The sequence below is a fragment of the Camarhynchus parvulus genome, chromosome 15 (genome assembly GCF_901933205.1).
Source record: "Camarhynchus parvulus chromosome 15, STF_HiC, whole genome shotgun sequence".
NCBI lineage: Eukaryota > Metazoa > Chordata > Aves > Passeriformes > Thraupidae > Camarhynchus > Camarhynchus parvulus.
Window position 1 is genome coordinate 8255295 of NC_044585.1, and position 20958 is coordinate 8276252.

The window sequence follows — 20958 nt, forward strand, 5'->3', positions numbered from 1 at the left end:
GCTAGAGCTTGTTCTGTGGTTCTCTGGGAGAAGTGTTATTTGATGGTGAAGTGTTATTGGAGTAATTTCCATATATGTTCTTCCATATATAAAATGAGTGTCATAATTGAAAAAACCTGAGCACTAAGTGAAAATAATCTCCTGATGCCAATGAACCTTGTGTGTAGGAAAGCATAAGAACTTGTGTTGCTGGCAGCTATCCCTCCCAATATGTCTAGGTGTAGAATTGTCCTGAATCCTGCCCTTGAGAATGCTGTAAAATCTGCTGGGCTCTGTCCTTGCCTCTCTTACCATAATGCCAAAGGGAAAATGTTTGGCTGAATAGTCAAAACTCGACCTGAAGCAATAAAGAGAGAGATTTTGGTGGAGATTTTGCACTTCCCAGGATCAGCCACCTAAACCCCTGCAGGCACTGGGCAGAGGAGAGCAGGTTTCCCTGTGTGGCTACACCAGGCTGGCAGAATTTTCATCCTCCTGCCCTTTTTGGGGAATAACAGCCTCCACTGCTGCCAGCTCTAGCCAAAATATCAGCCCCTGCTCAGTAACAAAGGATCAGACTCAACCCTTCCCTGTCATGCATGAAGGCAGAGGTGTTGAAGCCCCATGTGACAGTGGATTTTTACTTTATCAAAGTTAAAGAAAGTGGAAATGTCCAAAACCTTAGGGAATATCATTCAAGGACAGGGGTAAAGGCCCCCAAACTTACAAAAGCTGTTTGTTTTACAGTGTAGCATGCTGGAAAATTGGGAAGTGTCAGCTAACCAGATGCTTTCAAACAACAGCATTGTCTCTCAGGATAACATCAATTCCCCTGCTCTTTTTGATGCACGGGCTGGATAGCAAGGGGTTGAATTGAACAGGTGCAACACCTGTAAATCCAGCATTTTCTATCTTTCTATCACTTGACTTTGTAACTTAAATTACTTCAGGGCTTTCTTTACATGCAGGACACATCCACACACGCAGACACACACACTCAGGCACTTGTCAAAACCACTTGCTGTCATGCATTATGCATACTTTTGAGAAAAGTTAATATGATCCTGCAGCTTCCATAATGGCTAAATTGGCTTTTACACAAAATTGTCGCTGCTTGGTGAGGATCTTTAATTTAACTGATCTTTTTTTGAGCAACTTGGATGCAGAGTGCATTGTGGCAGTTCAGTGATAACAATAATATTAATATATGGATTCAGTCTGCTGGCTCTATCAGCCAAAGAAGATATTTTCTTTGTGTTACAGTCATGGACGTTTGTATTGAGAAAATTCAGCCCTAAAGAACAAACTTATTAATGCTGTGGCAACTCAAGTCTTTAGCCATAAAACTCAGAGAAATCTGGGTCTTGAGGAAATTGCTTTCATTTATTCAGCTCTTTTATGGAGGCAAGCATTTTTTGTGGTTTGCCATAGACATTTCACAATAGCAAAAGAATTGCATCTCTAGGGCTGTGAAGTGTAATTAATGGTTCAATCCACTCCATACCTAAGGAAAAGCTTTTTTAATTACCTATCAAAAAGAATTCCGGAATTGATCAAATAATGTTACCAAGGGGGCAGGCTTGGTAAATAGACCTCTGATTTGTTCACTCAAAGGTTTAATAACAGCAGCTCCAGTGAGGCCAGCAGCTGGGGAGCAGCCCTGCTCCCAGAGATGCTCCTCAGTGGCACTGAGCTCCAGCTGTCCTTGAAGGCAGAACCACCACCTTCAACTTGGACCCTTTCTTTGGGCAGCAGATCTCTGGGGAGTCCCTGTGCTGTTTCAGCCATCAGTCAGCAGCTCTCTGGAGTCCCATCATGGGTGTGTTTGCAGTTTCTCTGTGCTGGGCTTGCACGGCCCTGGTCATTCATGCTGGGCTTGGATGACCCCCATGCTCTGCTGGACGTGGCTGCAGGAGCAGGGCACGAAGGCAGATGGCTTTCAGAGAGCATCAGCTTTTGGATCAGTGCACTGGACAAGGCTGGGTCTGGGGTTATTTGGTTTTCCCCACCACTGCTTCTTGCTCTGCCTCGTGACCCGTTTTTTCAGATCCTCTGGGGATGCTGGATGTTCTTTGAGCCACTTAGAGAAGTGACACACAAGAAACTCCAAATTAAAACAGACCCTTTCCAGGTTAACCAGAGTGCAGTGTAATGGGCCTTTTCACAAGGAATATTTGAAGTCCAGAGCTTTCCAGGAATCAGAATTTCTGATTAGCAGAAAATGACAAGTGGAAAAAAAAAATCGCCTAAAAATATTTTGTGTTAGGCTGAACATCTTCTGTGAAATCTTTAAACAAAGAGTTTAGACCAATGAAACCTGTAGTTTCCCATTAAAAAAATCACTCTTGAAATGATGAATTTCCCATTACTAGCTTCTACCAATACTTTCAGATTAAATATCAGGTCACAGTAAAATGAAACATTAATTGAAATTAGGCATTTTGGTTTTTTTATGCAGAACAGTGTTTCACAATCAAAGCATAGGCATGATATTTTGATTTCAATTAGGCTTATTTTTCATAGGAAAGCATTAGACTTTTTTTTTTGCACCCACTCTAAATCAATCTAAAAACCATGCTAAAATTCTGAAAAGTCCTTTTTTTTTTTGGCGACTCTGAACACATGACGTAAATTGAAACAGAGAGAAGGAAAAAACAGAGAGAGAAAATGGAGCAGACAGAATTACCTCTGGGCAACAGTAAGATTGTTTATTGGAGGGAAATTCAGTAAGAGATGAAACTACTGAAGTGTTTTAATTAGATCCCAAATCAATGTCCAGATGTGGATTTTGAGCAGGATGAAGGAGAGGGGTGCAGACCCATGCTCTGGGAGTTTATGTAGCTTTGTCGAGTTACATGGGCTGGGCATTTTCCTCGGGCTGTGAATCCCCTACAAACAGCACCTTTGCATGCACATTATCTGTGTGAACAAGTGGAGATGCAGCCACAAAGAGATGCAGCCAATTTCAGCTGATTTCTGCCTTGCCCAGGAGCAGGAGGAGCTGGTGTGGACTGAGTAAATCCCTGTGCTGCCTCCTCTGCAGTGAGCTGGGCTCTGACCAGCTCCTGCCCAGCATTTGGTGTTGTAGTTCTGACTCAGATCATTTGGGATATCAGCTGACAACCTAAATTCACTCACAGTGCTGCCCCTGGGCCAGCTGTGCTTATTTGTGTGTCCCTGTGTATGCCACAGGCTTGTCTCTGCCTTTTGAGAAATGCTTCTTGTTTGGCTGTAAGGGGCTCAGGCTGGAACTGTATAAAGCCCTCAAAGGAGAGGAAAAAAATCACCTGTTTCTTTGGCTGGGCAAGGAAACTCTGAGGAAATCATAGGTACTGCTCTGTATCATCACAGTCCCTCTGTCACTGAGTCCTGGAGTCATGACCTGACCCTGTCTGTGAAGGTATTTTGGGTCTTCTCCCAACCTCTGCTGGAGCTTTGCTCACCCGGCACAAATAATGATTGATTAGGTGGAACGTGGGCACAAACCTTGCTCTCCCAAATCCCAGACCACCTTTAGGTCTTTGTATTTTTAGTTAGTTGTGCAATGTTAAATTACTCCAGTGAGAAGACTGAGGAACAGGTTAAAACAGTGACTGTGTTTCCCAATAATAATCAAAAAGATATTGAGAAAGCTTCCATCCCCTTTTTGAGGCCAGCACCAGAGTGTTTTGCAGGACATGGCTCATGAGCAGAGCCTCCCCATCAGCAGGCTCCATGCTGTCTCCATAGCAGCAGTGCTGGACACATGGCAGTGTCTCACAGTTATTTCTGATATTCAATAGATGTTTTCTCTGGCTTTTCCCATTAGATTCATTATTGATTCCCTTTTGTTTAGTGCTAGGCTTTCCAATTAAGTAGTGACTTTAATTATACTGCAAAGTGTATAACATAGGTCTTGATTATTAACACTGACCCATGGGATGAAAGGAGCACCAGAAAGGCTAAATTAAAAAGAACCATAAAAATGAACAACCTTTTCCAAAAAGCCACCTTATGTTCAAACACAGTAATTTTCCAGTTCTACATTTTTGCAGTGCCTTTGTGTATACTAATTGTTGAAGACAAGTTCTGCATGACTGTCAGCACTAATAAATGTAGATTTAGTGAAGGCTGAATTTGATTAACTAGGGAGTATGAAAAATAACTGATTGCAATGTTGTGTTTAAATGCAGCGAGGCTGGGAGCCATTCCCTGCAATTTGTCTGCACCAGGATGTACTCTTGAATACATGAATAGTTTACCTAAGGTGGGTTGCATAACAGGGACTAGAAATTAGATATCTAATTTGGGCTGATGGACTTGGCTGCCTGTGTAGAGGATGGAGATGCCATGGCAGCAGCGCTTATCATGTGCAGGGTGTAATGTCCTCTGCAAGTCCCTCCCTCAGGAGCCATGGGCAGCCAGATTAAACAGGATTGCAGGTGAATCCAGCCCAAACAGGATTGCAGGTGAATCCAGCCCAAAGTGTTGCATGTTCCAAGGCATGCAGAAACAGGACCAGATTTCTGTACTAGCAGCACTCACTGAAGAATGACCTGCCAGCATGAGCAGCCTGGGCAGCTGGGAGGAAAAGAAGCAATGATCAAAAAGCTGCTTTGCATCCCTCAGTTTTTTCTCATCAATCCTCACACTAAATGTGTCTCGTGTGACCTGCACATTCACCTTAAGCACACTGGTTGGTTTTTGTTTTCCTTTTAAAGCATGCTTTAGAGACTGTGGTAATTTTTTGAACTTGAAACCAGAAAGCCACAGTATTTCCATGGCAGAAAGAGTATCTCCTCCTAAAGAAGAGCAATGGTGGGGTGCTGTCCACAAATTCTGTGAGCTGCTCTTTGATAGGTAAATGCATATCTGTAGTGCAGAAGCACTGCTGAGATCCAGCTAGGACTTGCAGCTGTGTGCTGGCATTTGAGAATTTCTTTCATTTGCCTCCCCTGAGCCCATGGCTGGTTGTTGCCTGCTATCACTTCCAGGGAGAAAAGGATATTCCTGTAAATTTCTGAACTGTCATGTTATGTTACACTCCATGATATCACATTACAGGATAAAAAGAAGTAACAGAACAAGACAGGCAATGAATTCAGGGTGGTATTTCTTTTCCTTTTATGTTTCCTTGCATGTGCCTCTGTTACACTATACCTGAGATTCTTTGCAGGGCTTTGAAGGAGTTCTAACGGTTTGAAATAATATTTCCCATTTCTTTCTTAAAAGGTTTATGCAAATTTAGTTCTGCTGACAGTGTGATATATGTTATCTCTGGATGTCTTCCTGATGTAGCTTTAAAAATTAGTGAGTTCTTATTCCTATTTTGTTTGGATAGGTTTCATAGCATAGGAAAGTCAAGGTTTCAGGTCATATAATCTCAAGGTTTTTTAGTTGTTGCTGTTGTTTGTGTCTTTGTGGTAAAAACATGAGCAGGCCAAAATGTCAGACAATTTACTCTTCTGCCTGAAATAAAACTGAATTGTGAACTCCAGGTTGATGCAGTGTTTCATTTTAATAGTGTCAGTTCGTGCTTGTTTTGCCTGTGTCTCCTGTTTTGAGTGAATTTAGTGCTAATAAAAGTGAGAGACTCTTAAAAGTAGCCAGAGCCAGAAGTACCTGACAGATACAGGCTGGCAAATGTTAGCTCCGTCTTGGTCAGCTTGATCTAGATGCCTTCCAAGGTTTGGTTTCTCTGAAACAGCACCTGCCAGTTCAGCTGTTCGAAAGTTTTATGATTTTCAAGTGTGAGGACTCTATTTTCTGTTCCTGCTGCTTTCTGAAATGTTCTTGTCTTCTGTTGCATTGCTTCTAGACCTTCTGCTGTGGTCTCTAAACCAAACCACAGACAACCCAGCCACCTGGCTGGATGCAGCACCAAAGGAGCTTGGTCCAAGTGCACCCACAATTTCAGGTGGTGTTGGTGTGTCAGGATTTATCAGTGAGGCTCCAGGCAGCTTTAAATTACTGGAGATATCATCTCTGTGTTTTGCTTCTGCACAAGCTCCCTGTTTCTCAGCTTCTAGAAAAGAAACCCTCTGGAATTGCATTTTACCTGTGTGAGATGCCTTCAGGTTGTCAAATAGTTCCTTAATTAGTTTATTTTCTTCTTTGCTCCAGGGGGTGAGTATATTATTTATTCTATGCTACCAGACTTCTGTTAGTCTGCATTTATGCATTTTGTCTTCTGAAGGCCCCAGCAGTGGGCTGGCCTCTGGGGTGGTATGAAACACACCTCTCAGGCAGACACATTGGCTCAGACTTGAGTAATGGTGGAATATTAATAGCAGCAATAATAATTAAAACAGTGCACTAAAATACCCTGGGGTGTTGTTGCTAAGTTAGTCTGTACCCCTAAAATTTCAGAGGAAAGGCATAAATTTTAGTTATTTCCATCCACAAAGTGAGCACTTGTCTCATTCAGTGACTGGAGCAAGCTTTCATCCCTGCTGTGGGTGTTTCATTGGGACACAGCTCTCCCAGAGGGTCATGGGGAAGTTTACATTAAACCCAAGATAAAAATGACATTGAAGCTTTGCTCCTGTATTTTTTACACTGCCTGAAAACAAATGCTTGACCTCCAGCTACTCCATTGCCTTGTTGCCTTGGAGTTATTAACCCATGTACCCAGAGACAGGGAATTTGTGTTCTGTTTGCTCAGAGAGGAGCACTCCCCTCCTTTGCCTGACAGAGCTGGGAATCCATGGAAGCACTGGGGGGAAAGTTTCTCTGAGTGCAGGGCTGAGCAAACAGCCTGGAAGGATCTGGTTGAATGTGTGTGTCTGCAGATGAGGGATGAGGAAGGGCAGGATTGCTGGGCACACAGGTGATGGTGCTCACTCCTGCCTTTCTCTGTGGTGGCAAATTAATTTAACTCTGCAAACACTGAGGATGTGAATTTAAAATGTCTGTGGACAAGATAGAAAAGATACCAGACAACATGAAGTGAAGAGGGCAGTAGTTTCTCAGCAGGTTGGTTTGGGCAGGAACAGTGAAGTGCTGCAATGGCCAAATCTCAGAGCCAGGAAAAGGCTCCGAGTGTCCTTGGCCTGCTCAAATTCACAGCTTTACTTAAGTTTGTTGCCTGGTCTAGGATGTGTGCCTAATTTCTGTCAACCTGTGTGAAAAGCAAGCACATGTTGACCTGTTTTTTCTTTAAATTAGGATAAGAGCTCATAAATATAAAAAATCCCCATGCATTGCACTGTTTTGCTCCTATAAAGTGTGTGCTCTAGGTATTAGCTGTGTGCTAGACAGTAAATGTGGCTGGACTTTTTAAAAAACTTTTTTCATTTCTAAATGTAACCAAAGCTAAATAAAAACACAAGAGTTTTCTCAAGTTCTACAAACTGAAGCAATAAAAATAGTTAGAAGGGAACTGTTGTTAACATTTAACTTTAAAGTGCATGAAATTGTCCAATACTGTGCTGTTCACCTCTAACTAGCCTTTAATTTAAACAAAAGCTATAAAAGTGCAATTAGGCTCCAGTCCAATGAAGCACTTAAATATGTTCCTAGTTTTAAGTGTATGAATAACCTCAGTGAAGTTAAGACAAGCTCAGGTGCTTTACTTGAACAGGACATTTCACAGAGCAGTTGTAATGCATAGAGAACAAGCCTGCAAGTATCACTGGGGAAGAGGATGTGGGGAGAGTAAAGTCCCATCTGCACTTCAGGATTTGGCTGCTCTTGCTTAATGGTTTATCCTATGGGATCCTGACCTAGAGCTCATGGAGAGCTTTGGATGTGCTCCATCATCTGATTGTCAGGCAGCTGCCTACCCACACACAGCACATGCACCTTCCTTTGTCCTCTCTGCCTGACTCAGACTTTTTATGAACACTCAGCTGCTGCCACCAGGCTCTCTCCTCAATCCCATATAAAGCATCTAAACATCCTGGATTTAATACTCCCATTTTCAGGGCTAAATCAATGTTCTTTATGCATTTGTTCTTGGAACACTGCTCTATTTGAACCATAATTCCTCCCACATACCATAAACTTGGTTCTGTTTTTACTCTGATAGGAATTGATCATTTAAAGTAGGAGGAAGCCCGTGACTACTGTTCAAACACTTCAAGGCTATTGCTGGTTAGTCAAATGAGCTTGTGCACCACCTCAGAAAAGTGCTGTGATTACCAGGGGAGCATTACCTTGCTGGGCTACAACCAGCCTTGCAACAGGTGGGACAAGTCAGGATTAAAGAGCTTCCCACTACAATTTTGGCAGGCGGTGGTGGAGTTTATCCAGTTTATGGCTGACCTCCCATTTGGTGGTTCACTCCTCCAACTATCCTGTATTTGTACATAGGTAGAAAGAAACATTCTGCTGCATAACTGAATTTGACCAGAGATTAAGGCCGGTCTCCTGTGAAATACGCTGGAGCCTATTAAAGAAGGGATTGTTTGCCAAACGTGGTTGTATATCCTCCCCAGACCATAAATAACATTGTTAGCTGAAGTGATAGTGGAAAAATATTGCATTCCTCTATTCTCCTCCTTACCACTACACTGCAACATGACAGCAAACCCTTAATGAAATTCATGAAGAGCTCTGCAGCAGTTACCTTGAAAACTTTTTTATTGCCCTACATTTCCAGGTAACACTCTGATACTCAGCCTCTGTCCAGCACCAGCAACACCAGCTGAGGCAGAGAGATAGTCAAAATTAAACAAAAGTATCTGGAATTTTTAATGTTAAATACTTGCAGTACATTTAATAGCCAAGGATAACTTCCTGTATTTACATATTATTATCTGAATAACAAATAGCTTCAAAGGTACAGCAAACTCTTCTGTGCAAATGGAAAAGGGTGAGTTTACTCTTATGCATTATTTATTGAAAATAACTCCTTTGATTTCACCAATTCCACTGCTTTTCCCTTATGTCTGGCACGGGCTCAGTAGGCAATAGGAGAGGAGCTTCAGAGGAGGTGGTGCCCTCAGATATGGACCCTGCTGCTGGGTATCTGGGCTGTTACCATCTCACTCCCTGCAGACACGCTGGGATTAATTATCCCTTTGCCACAAAGAACCTTTTTGGGATCTTGATGCATCACCTTGAGTGGAAAATTACTTCTTTGATGGGAAAAGTGCTAACAGGCACTGCTGGAAGTGCAGCTGAATGGCTTCACATGGCTTGCGGGAGAGCAATGACCCTTGGTGGCAGCAACAAGGAGTGGGGACACTGGTCAGCAGCCAATTTTGTGAATGCACCCTGGAAAACATTATCTGGCTTTCTGGATGGCTCTTTGTGAACTTTCCCTGTTTGAAATATGAGATTTTAGTGTTGGGAAAGCTGAAATTAGAGTATATATTCTCTCCTCCCCACAGACAACATAGTTCCCAAAATTAAGTTTTTAAAAAGTTGCACAAAAGGTAGTGTTTTCCTGAATGTAGTTTGCTGATAAGATCTTCAAATCAAATTGACACAATGCCTTTTGTTTGGCTTTTATTTAATATAGTTTCATCAGTTTCACCAATTTTTATATTTCACTTAACTTCAGAGAGCTCTCCAACCTCAAAGCAGAATTTTCTAAGACTGCCTTTATGGCTTTTTTTAAAAGACAATTTTTTTCTAATTTTTACTTTAAAAGGATGCAAGCTAAGAATCCAGTTGGAGCAGAGGCAAAGATATTTGCAAAATCTTGAGAATCACTAAACAAGCCATTTGTTTTAATCACCTAAAACGAGGCAGAATACATGTCACTTGGAATTTAGCTCAGCTCCTCCTTAAATTTAAGTGCAGCACCATTAAAAATAAAGTTGCACAGGGGATCTGTTTTCTTTGGGGATTTTTGGAAAGCATTTGAAAGCAGATTTCAGCCTCTCCATTAATTTCCAATGAGCCTAATGCTTTGTGATGCAGCATGCATACAGCCAGAGGCAGATCCGGACAGGCACACTGGGGGATAGAGTGGAAATTTTTTACAGATGGTATTTCAAAACATATTAGTAACTCAAGTTACCAAAAAAAAAAAAAACAGGCAAAGACTTTTTACTACAGAAAGATGTGAGCACGAGCTTTGAGCCATTTTTCATGTTAATAAAGAGGCTTGTTTTAAAAGTGATTGAAACTAGTTTTAGCATTTTTATATGTATAAATCAATAAGGGTATTAGACATAATGGCATGTTTCTGGTATTATTTGCCTGAGGAAAACCAGAAATAGCTCAGTGGAATAGAAGGCCTCTTATTTTATGTGTGCAGCAGCTACTTTTGAAGAGTCTAATAATCTTAAATATAAGGGTTAATATTCTCTACAAGTAGAGTCATCTTGCTGCATATGTTAACTATGCATATAGAGTGTGCTATCAGTCACTGATTGACAGTTCTCAGGGCTTTTTACTATAAATATAAAAATAATTTGCTTGGAGAAAGGAGGAATTAAACCAAATAGAGCAAACGTGTTATAAAACAAAAGGCACAAACATGTGTTGGGTTTTTATGAGCAGAGCAATTAGTCACAGTTGTACTGGCCTGGAATTTAAAGGAAAGGAAAAAGAACAAAAAACAAATCTGTCATTCCCAGGGAACCCTTGTCCAATGGGTGTTATTGAAAATTGATGGAGAGCTTTAACCTACCTGTGTCCAGCTTGAAAGGGCTCTCTCCTTCACAGAAATATTACAGGACAGAAGTTCCTGTAAATTTGGTCTTTCCTGTAGGAAACAGAACAGTGAAGGGTCCTAAGGTACAAAAGACAGTTATTTTAGGAAGGCTGCTGCTGTTCTTCTGTCTGCAAATCCTACAGACATCAAATCCAGTTGTCCAGCCTGGGAATGTGGGAAATTCCCATGACCAGACATGTTCTGGAAAACTCATTGCCCATTGCAGTCATTTGTTTGTGGTTGACGTGAAAGGACATTTTTCCTTGATACAGGAAGTGTTTGAGGTTAGCTCAGGTGCAAGGACTTGGCCTGGTTTCTTTCTGGTGAGTGTAGGGGATTTCTTTCCTAGACTTTTGGATGCAAAATAAGCAAAAATATGTCAAGGAGCATGTGAAGAAAGCTGGTGGGAATTCCCACAGTATGGAGTAGATTTAAGATCTCACTTCTTGAGAAAATTCTCATCAACATCACTGTATAAGAGAAAAGATGGAGAAAAGGTTCTTGTAGTGGATTTCCTCAGACTGACAGCACCAGCAAGAATTGCATTGTATCTTGTACCTGCAATTCTCCAAACAAATTCAGGAAGAAGGTGTTGATTTTTCTGCTGTAGGATATTTCAAAATGGAAGCTGTTCCATAAGGACCACAGACTGTGAAGGTATCTTCTGTTATCACCATAATTTCAAGGCTTTTTCTGAAAATGTCTCTTTTCTCTTCTTACCTTACTTGTAAGCACAATGTGCTGTTTTTCTCATGGTGCATAGAGCATCAGTGTTCTGTACCACTGCTCTCTTGTTCACAGCTGTATTTATATTATGTGTTCATAGGAAATGAATATATATTTGAGTAGATAATGAATATATAGGAAATGTATTTATACTATATGTTCTTAGGAGATGTCCCTGAGCTGCAAAACAGGGGGAGAAAGTAAGAGCAAGCCTTGAATTCAAAAATTTTTCATTTGGGTTTTTGCATAGGGCAGGAAAATCCACCCTCAACAGAAAGAGTATGTTGTGCCATAATACAGTTAACATCCTCTGCTGAGAAGGAGAATTAATTAGGAAGGAGTTGGAGCCTCTGGCTGACAGATTCATGATCCATGAAGCTAATCAGTTTTGTGGGCTGTCACTGCTGCTGCTGCAGACTGGTCAGCAGCTGGATCCGTGCTGGGGAACGAGACATTTGCAGCTTGTCACGTCTCCTCTGTCGTGCCAGTGTGGAAGAGGAAGGTAATGTTAGTTTATTTCTGCAGCTCAAAAGTTACTATTGCATCCAGCACTAGCTGTAAAGCCTCAGTGGGTTTCTGGAGAAAGAAATCAGGCATTGAGCTAGACACTAAATTCAGTGATTTAGCTGTGGTAAATCGTCGGTGCCTATAGGAGTCACAGTAGCATTTAGGTGCTAAAAGGTAACCATGTAGGTAAGATTAGGCTGAGCCTTTGGTTTAAGAGGGCTCAAAATACATATTGACCTAGTGATTAAAAGTAGTATTTGTTAGCATTAAAGAGAAAGAGTTCAATAATCTTTTAAAATATTTATCTTTGTCCTTTCATTGATCGTGTACCAAATAAGGAGCTGTTCCAACTTGTTCTCCTGCTGTGGCTATAAAACATGAACACAGATCATTCTGAAGCTTTCAAGGTACAGATCATGTAGGGGTAGGGTTGGTTTTTTTTTGCCAGAACTGCAGATGTTTCTTCAAGCCCAGCAATTTCATCAGGTTTGTGAAGGAGAGGAACCTTCAGTCATCTCCGTCCCAGTAGTTCTTTGGAAAAACATATCTTGTATTAAACACTTTAATGATTCATGAGGCAGCTTTAATTTTGTTTGCATTTCTTCCTGAAGGGTAAAGCTGTCAAAAATCTCTAAATGCATTGCTTAATCCATTTCCAAACTCAGTATATTAAGGTCTGCGAGCAAAACTCATTTTTGGAGTTTGGCAAGTTTAGAGACAGGAAAAAAGGGCAGGGGAAATAGAGCAGGGAAGATGTTTCTCCTTTTCTTGGTAATGCACTGAACTACCTGCATGGCTGCAGTGACAGTCCTTCACAAAAAATGGTGCAACCCAAATGGACTGTAAGAGCAGCCTGATAAATAGAGGACTTCTCGTGTTTCTCTTGGATCAGATACAAATAGAGTAAATACTTCTATCAGGGAATGAAGCTTCAGCCAGAAGAACATTTCCTTCCCTTTAATGCCTCCAAGCTTACAAGGTTGCCATGAGCAGGTTCATGTGCAGCTGAGCACCTTTTGTTTTCTCATGTCCCAGTTTCTGATCTGTGACCTCTTTATGTTAGTACATTATTTTTTTCCCCCCAAGTTTCTGATCTGCCAGCCAAAGAGCTTTTCCCATTTTCTTATGAAGCCTGCAAGACAGTTCTCACAGTTGGGCTCAGGAGGCTGGCTGGGAAATATTCATTTGAGGAGCCAGTTCAATGTAAGGGAATGAATGAGTGAAAATCATCTCTAGAATAGAGAAAAATTATTTGAAAGGAAATACCTCTGGGTTGCCAGCCAAGCTCTGCAGTAGCAAATACAGAATGAGAGCACTCAAAGACCTTTCCTAAGACAACAGCAGGATGCCCCAGGTTTGATGCTTGGCATGCTGTATGAAAGGAGCCTGCAGGGCTGTTTCACATATCAGGTTTAATCCATTCTCAGCTGGCCCATGGAAGTGATTAGCCACGGCGTTGTCAGCCTTTGCTGGAACCCCTAGTCCTGCAGGCATCCAGCATTGTGTCCCTGCCCAGGTACCTGTGTGCTCTGGAGACCTGGGCTCCTCTGCTGGTTGTACTCTGTGGGACCTGCTGACAGTCCTGAATGCTGATTTAAAATTGCAGGAATATTGAATGTGAGCTATGCCTGCCCAGCTCACACCATCTTTAGCTACCACAGAGGTCAAATGTACACTCAATTCCCCCCCAAACTCAGGAGTGTTGGATGTTAACAAGGCCAGGTTTCAGCTGTCAGCTGCTGAAATTGTTCTTCTTCACACAGTTCACAGTGTGGTCAGACCTGGTGCAGAGAAGTGGAGGCTGTGGTGGGATCCAGCTCCCTTCCCTGGCAGAGCACTGGGAGCTTCAAACACTCAGGCACTGCACAGCATCAGGGCTGAAAAAGGGGACGATTTCCAAATTTTTTACCAAGGTTCTCTTGGCAGTAAGGCTGAAGGATTATAAAGGTGTGCCTAGCTAGTGCATTTTGTACAGTTTGATTTCTTCCCATTTTGGTAATTTTCTTCTCAAAAGAAATAATAAAAGTGGCTAGTCTTGTGCTAAGCTGTCCCATCTTTAGCTCATAGGTTTCTAGCCTGATGATTTCCTCTGTGTCCAGGCTGCTGCTCCAGCCCTTTTCTGCAAGGATGCCCTTTGGCTTGATGGAAGTCAAGGCTTGTTACAGCCTTCCCTTCTCTCTGTAATGAACTGTCCCCTGCTGCCTCCTCCAGGGCCAGTCCAGGGCTGCTGCAAGGAGAATTCTGTCACTCTTTGTGTCCCTTGCTTACAGGCACCACTGGCTGACCCAGTGCAGAGCCCTTGTCAGCCTCTGGCTGAGCAGAGGTGGCTGAGGTGACACCCAAAGCTTTGGCAGGGTGACGTTTGCTCCCGTCACTGTTTGGCTAGGAGCGTCAAACTCTGGTTAGAGTTTCTTGGAATGAAGGAAGTATTAACTGTAAATTGCTGTGGCTGGTGTCTAATTAGAGAACACTTTGGGAAGAACTCAGGCAACAATCCAGCAAAGCACTTAAAGCACCCACTGATTTTTAAGGAAAGACACCTTAACTGGGATTGCTCATGCTCTCAAGCATCATCAGAAGTGTTTGGTAGTGGACCAGTAATTTCTCCTGACTGCCTCAGCACATCAATCTCATTTTGTGAAGTGACCTAAGGAGTTGGGAGTTCAAGGTTGACTTGAAGTCTGCAGGAAATAAACCCTTAAATCACTGCTGTGCTTTGGAAAGTGCTCAGCTGGACAGCTGCTTTTGCTGTTCTTCATCCTTGCTGCAATAAATAAATTTAGGACAGCTTTTAAACTACTGCTGAATTCTGAGCTTTGCTTTTTCCCATCTAGGTGTTCCTGTTGCAGTGGCACTACCAAAGATATTCCAACATATTTTGTTTGGAATGCTCTTTCCAAATGAAGTCAAAATGCAGTTTTTCAACTATGCCCTGCTAACAGAAAAAAAAAGGGAAGAACTAAGAGACAAAAGGTTGCAGTGAGAGGTGATAGGGATGATTTAGATAAAAAGCTCAAACCAGCTTTTTATGTAAAGCAGTCCCTGATGCCCTACAGTGTAAGTAATCACTGAGAACTAAGGCATGAAAAGTCTTGTGAACCAGCAAGGCTATGGAGCCACACTTGGGACAATAATGCATTGATTTAATGTGATGAAGAACAAATAAATCCAAAATTAGGAGGTTATGGTTTAGGTGTGCTGGTTTTAAAGCTAGAATTAGATTTTTTTCCTTTTTTTTTCCCTCTGAATTAAAGTGGGAGGATGGCAGAAAAGCACTGGAATTAGTCCCACTTGTAGTTACCCTATCAGTCTGACCAGGAACACGTGGCTGGGTGTTTCAGTTCACTTGCCAATATAACAAATACTTTTTCCTCAGAAATGTTCAGCAAAATTCCTAATTCTCTGAGGTCTTGTAGTATTTCAGTGGTTCCCTGTCTGTTCCTAGGAAACTTTGGTCCTTCCATACATGCCTCTCTATTTTGGACATTTGTGGTGATCCCACCTTTCCTTTAATTGCTTGTCCCTTCTGTACTAAGTGCTGCTTTGAGTGACCTCTCATTCTTGCTGTAATTCCTCCTCCTGTGCCACAACCTCTTGTTTTGTCTCCAGATGATGCCTTGTGAAGGCTGACCTAGAACAGAGGCTGGTCAGAGCTAAATAATAAAGCAGGGATTTATTAGGAGGCCTCAGTGGACCCACCTTGGGCAGCACAGGAGCCCAGCCAGGGCTGCACCCAAGATGGACATGAAATGGACAGCTGGTCATGGGATCTCTCACTTTCATTAGTTCTGGTTCATTTGCATGTTGGAGTTAATTGTCCAATTACAGCTTTAGCTTATGAAGTCCCATCCTTCTTGTTTTTTCTCTCTTTAGTCCATGTTGTTTGTGCTCTTGGGCCCAAAATTTGGATCATTTGTCCTTGGTCCCCAGCTAGAGAAAGAATTGTCTCCCTACTCTGTGCAGAGAGCTCATCATCCCCTAATATGAAGCTCAGAACTGCACACTAAAGCAGCAGAATCTGAAAAAATATAAAAGCTAAAACCTGAGGCATCACAGATGGGTTTCACACTTTCCTTCCCTCCCTCATTCCCTGCCAGCTCTGAGTGCTGCTGCAGGACCCCACGAGGAGGGATGGCCTGCGGTGGGCTCCCTCCTCTGCCTCGCCTGCAGCAGCAGGGCACCACTCCCTGGGGACTGCTCTGATTTCCTCAGGTGCAATTTGGGATGTGTGGGACTCTAGAGAAAATTGCTGTCAGGTAAGAGATGTCCCTCATCACAGGAAATCTTGCAAGGTCCATGTTTTTAGCTGATGGCTCTTTCCTGTTACTGCAGTATTCCTGATGCACTTCTTTGATAAGTCAGTGTGCTCAAGAGGAAAATGGCATTCAAAATGAAATTCAAAAAAGAAATTCAAAAACAAGGGCTGTGTCACAACATTCATGCCTCCTGAAAACCTCTCTCCTTGTTCCAGGCTTATTTTTAGGCTGTGTAAGAATGCTGCTTAGCCAGAAGTTTTACACAGTGGTGCTCTGTGTGGCACAGGCCACCAGCAGGCTGCCAGTGAGTAGCTGTGGTAGCACTGGAATCAATGATGAGTGCTCAGGTCTCTGAGCAAATAGTGCTGGGATCAGGGATTATGAATAATTACACTTTACTAGGATTCATAACTGACTTCCAGAGGTTACCCCGCAGTCAAGCATTTGTCACCTGCCCTATCCCCATGACTGCTGATAGTGGGGAAAAAAGTGATTGTTATGCCAAAGTAATGAGCATAGAGGTCAGAAAGTTTGATAAGAGCAGGAGAAGTCATTTTCTGTGATATCATTAGCAGTATTTTAGAGAGCAAGTTCAGCAATTGCTATGGTAATTCTGAATGGCTTTTTGACTGTGAGAACAGGTAGGTAGTTTTTAAAGTTAGCCTCTTTGCTAATGGGAGAGAATCCCACTGAAATAGGGCAGTATGGTGTTACAGAGGGGCATGGGCTGAGCACTTGGGAAGCAGGAGCTCCGCTCTGTGCAGTGGAACTTCTCCAGGCCTCAGTTTTTCTTCTCAAAATGGTCTGTGGTAAAATATACGTATCAGTGAGCAGCACAAAAGCAGATTGTGAATGAGGATGTAGCAGCCTAGCAAGGCAATATCTCAGAGGGAGCAGACCTGTTTGCAGATAATTCAGCAAGTGCAGGCCTGTACAACAGCCACCATGTGTTTGCTCTTGCTGCACAAACTGTGCAGTCAGAAAGGGTGGCAAGCGCTCTCTCTGTGGGCAAATGCAAAATTTGCTTGAGCCAATGCTGGTTTTAAAGCTCTGCTGCAGTTTTGAGTGGGCAGCAGAGCTGCTGGAGGTTCCCCATGGAGCACAGCCAGGGTGTGCCATTGTGGGCCTTCTCCAGGATGTTTTTGGGCAGAGCCATTGATGGTCCTTTGTTTTTCAAGAGATGCTTTTAACCTCCCAGGCAACCAGGGCTGCTACAAATCAGTGTGCATGCACAGAGAGCATAAAGCACGTGCATGCACACACCCTGTGTTTTACACTGGGCTGATGGAGAGGGCTGCTCCAAACCAGGCTGGTTCTTTTGAGCCTTTACCACATCTTTCCTTGGGGTTAGAATGATGCCTTGTGAAGGCTGACCTAGAACAGAGGCTGGACAGAGCTAAAGAATAAAGTAGGGATTTATTAAAATGGATCCACCTTGGGCAGCACAAGAGCCCAGCCAGGGCTACACCCAAGGTGAACCAAAATGGTCACAAAATGGACAGCTGGTCATGGGATCTCTATTTTTATAAGTTCTGGTCCATTAGCATATTGGAGTTAATTGTCCAATTACAGCTTTAGCTTATGAAGTCCCATCCTTGTTTTTCTCTTTTCAGTCCACTCTGTTTGTGCTCTTGGGCCTGACATTTGGATCATTTGTCCTTGGTCCCCAGCTAGAAAAGGAATTGTTTTATCTCCTCACTCTGTGCAGAGAGCTCACCATGCCCTAATATGAAGCTCAGAACTACACATTAAAGCAGCACAGAATCTGAAAAATATGAAAGCTAAAGCCTCAAGAATCAAGAAAAGACAAATACTGCAAATCCCTACACAGGTGGAGAGCAAGGAGAGGAGGATCCTCTTCAGTCTGTTTTGGCTCCCAATGGTGCTTGGGTTTAATTGTGTCTTTCCCCTCTCCAGGTGCAAGCAGATGAGCTACCCAGAGGACCTGCCCCAGATCTCGGTGGTGTTCATCTTTGTGAACGAGGCTCTCTCTGTCATCCTGCGCTCCGTGCACAGCGTGGTGAACCACACCCCATCCCACCTGCTCAAGGAGATCATCCTGGTGGATGACAACAGTGACAATGGTGAGCTTTTGTCACTTTGCCTCTAAGCACTGTGCCCCGTGTGATTTCTAGGTGTGAAATGTAAATGTGTTTGTTGGTGGGAGGGTTGATCGAGCCATTTGCACAAAGCTGTGAGTAAATATTGACTATTTGTATAACAAATAAACATTATGTGGATAAAGCCTGTTGATTTCATTGAAATCCTAACAGAATGAATGGCATTTATGGAGGCAATCTTAATAGGAACACTTTTCTCCAAATCCAGAGGAATATCATCATCAATAGAATAAAAGTTTAAATTCTGCTGCCAAGGGAAAGTGAGGCTACAGATTCTCCTTAAAGATAGTTGCTACTCTTTTATATGGCAACACATTGCTTCTTCATCATTTAATCCAAAGTCCAAATATTGGTGAGCATATAGGGTGCTTTATCAGCATGTTTCACAATAGAGTCATGTTTGAAGATTCTCAGGATACAGGGGATGAGAGCTGTCATGTTTAAATCTGTACATTACACTTCTAGAACTGATTCCTCTTCTAAAATCATATTTATTTCCAATAAGCCTAAAATTTAGCATTTTCTCCTCAGATCAACAACTTTAAGTTCTTTCAGTTTTAAGTTCCTCTTACTCTTCGAGATCCTTGAAGAGAAGAGAGAACTGAGAGAAGAGACAACTCAAATGAAAATAAGTTCCAAACCCTATAGATTTAAGAACCTGTTTATGCAATTCAGATTTCAGTTATGGCAGTGTAACCTGTGGAGTAATTATGTGAGACTGCAAAGTGTTTGAGTCAAGGCAGTCCTGAGGAGAATTGAACTCATCATTTCTCAGTGAACTCTTATATGGCTTTTCTCTGCCACTCTTCCAAATAACTGGAGATTTATCAAGTCTTTGATTCTAATGATAATGATTCTACTGTCTAATATAGATCAGAAAAATGAGGCTGCTAATGTCCTGGAAGCTTCTACTAGTTTTTCTGATAAAGATATTTAGGAAAAAGTCACTTTATGAATAAGTTGCAGAGTAAATGAATTACCAAACTACATTGATTTAAAAAAAAATAGAGAGACCATTTTGGTAATTTGCCTGTTTATAAGCCTCTTGAAATGAAGCTGAAAAGGGTGAATGAGTTCTGCTCCATCTGTGATTGAATGCCTGAAAATGAACAAAAGAGAAGTCTATTTGAGATCTTCAATATCCATTTAGTTAAAAAGGAAAGAAGCCGAGTATTGAAGAATCTTAATTATATTTAAGGGAAAACCCTGAAAATTAAGGGAAATTAATTGTGATCTGAATTACTTCTTGACCCAAAATCCATTGAGGTTATTTTTCTCACTCCTACTGAACAGCATAAATCAGAAAAAAGAAATCACCAGAAGGGCACGTTACACTTGCTTATGGTCAGAGTTGCTCTTCCAGAGGCCACTTGTAACCTAATGCAAATCATCAGAGAATCAGAATAGTAATTTTTTAAAAATACATAGACAAACTACCTCTTCAACAGTATGCTCAAATCCATCAGGCCATATTAAAGCTGGGCAAGTCTCTGGTGTGTGGGGAATTTCTCTGGGCTGAAACCCCTGGAGCTGCTCCATGCCTCAGCACTGGGTTTGTATCTCTGAGACTCACCAAGAATTTGGGAATATTTAAAGACTCCTCTCCCTTTCTGTTGCAGAACAAAACACACCATTGAGGGCCTTTCTCACTCTAAATGCTTGTGTGGGTTTTGATTTTGCCCTGCAGTTGAGCTGAAGTTTAACCTGGACCAGTATGTGCACAAGAGGTACCCGGGCCTGGTGAAGATCGTGCGCAACAACAAACGCGAGGGGCTGATCCGAGCCAGGATCCAGGGCTGGAAAGCTGCAACATCCCCTGTGGTGGGGTTCTTTGATGCCCACGTGGAGTTCAACACTGGCTGGTGAGTGCTGGCTGTGCCCAGAGGGACAGTGGCACTGGGACAGGCCTGAGGAAGGGCTGTGTCAGCTGCAGGGATGAGGTTTTGTGTGGTGGTGTTCTCAGGGATCCCAGGACGAGGGAAGAGATGAGAATCTTGGCTCCATGTTTCAGAAGGCTGATTTATTATTTTATGATATATATTGTATTAAAATAAAATTATATACTAAAACTATACTGAAGAATAGAAGAAAGGATTTCATCAGAAAGCTAGCAAGTAATAGAAAGGAATGATAATAAAATCTTGTGACTGACCAGAGTCTGAGACAGCTGGACTGTGATTGGCCGTTAATTAAAAACAACCACATGAGACCAATCAAAGATGCACCTGTTGCATTCCACAGCAGCAGATAATTATTGTTTACATTTCATTTCCGAGGCCTCTCGGCTTCTCAGGAGAAAAGTTCCTAGCAAAAGTAATTTTCAGAAAATATGTCCATGACAGGAGGCTGCAGGGATCACCTCAGCAAGCACTCCTGAATTGTGCTCCTGATTATTGCAATGTTGCTGACAGGCTCCTGCAATGGCTGCAAGACCATAAAAAAGCTGCTGTGCCTGGTCTAGCATGGCTCTGTGGAGAGAGGAGTAATTGGAACCACAATGGGTGTGAAATCCCAAAGCAGTCAGATGGAGAGACACCATTAAGGAGGCTCTGGGCTGGAGGATTTCAAGTGCTTCTTTTACCTCCTCATCATTTTCTATCATTTTGTCTTAGAAACTTGAATACCAATCTGATTTCCTCATAAATTTCCTTGCATTTACATTTGAGGGAAACATTAAATTATTGCCTGCAATTTTAATAGGGCTTGAAATGAGCATGACTTTCCCCATCCCCTTTTGGTTTAATGGGCCAGAACTGCATTTGGAATAAATCTTTGTAGCACC

At 42.3% G+C, this 20958-nt stretch overlaps 1 protein-coding gene across 3 annotated transcripts in view; it reads left to right on the forward strand.

Annotated features, from left to right (window-relative positions):
- GALNT9 (polypeptide N-acetylgalactosaminyltransferase 9) overlaps positions 1 to 20958 on the forward strand; it is a 130714-nt gene that overhangs the window by 28707 nt on the left and 81049 nt on the right. For all 3 annotated transcript variants that reach the window (XM_030959163.1, XM_030959161.1, XM_030959162.1), the window contains 2 exons: positions 17974 to 18140; positions 19864 to 20038. In XM_030959163.1, the coding sequence (XP_030815023.1) occupies positions 17974 to 18140; positions 19864 to 20038 (342 nt within the window). The remainder of the gene's footprint in view (positions 1 to 17973; positions 18141 to 19863; positions 20039 to 20958) is intronic.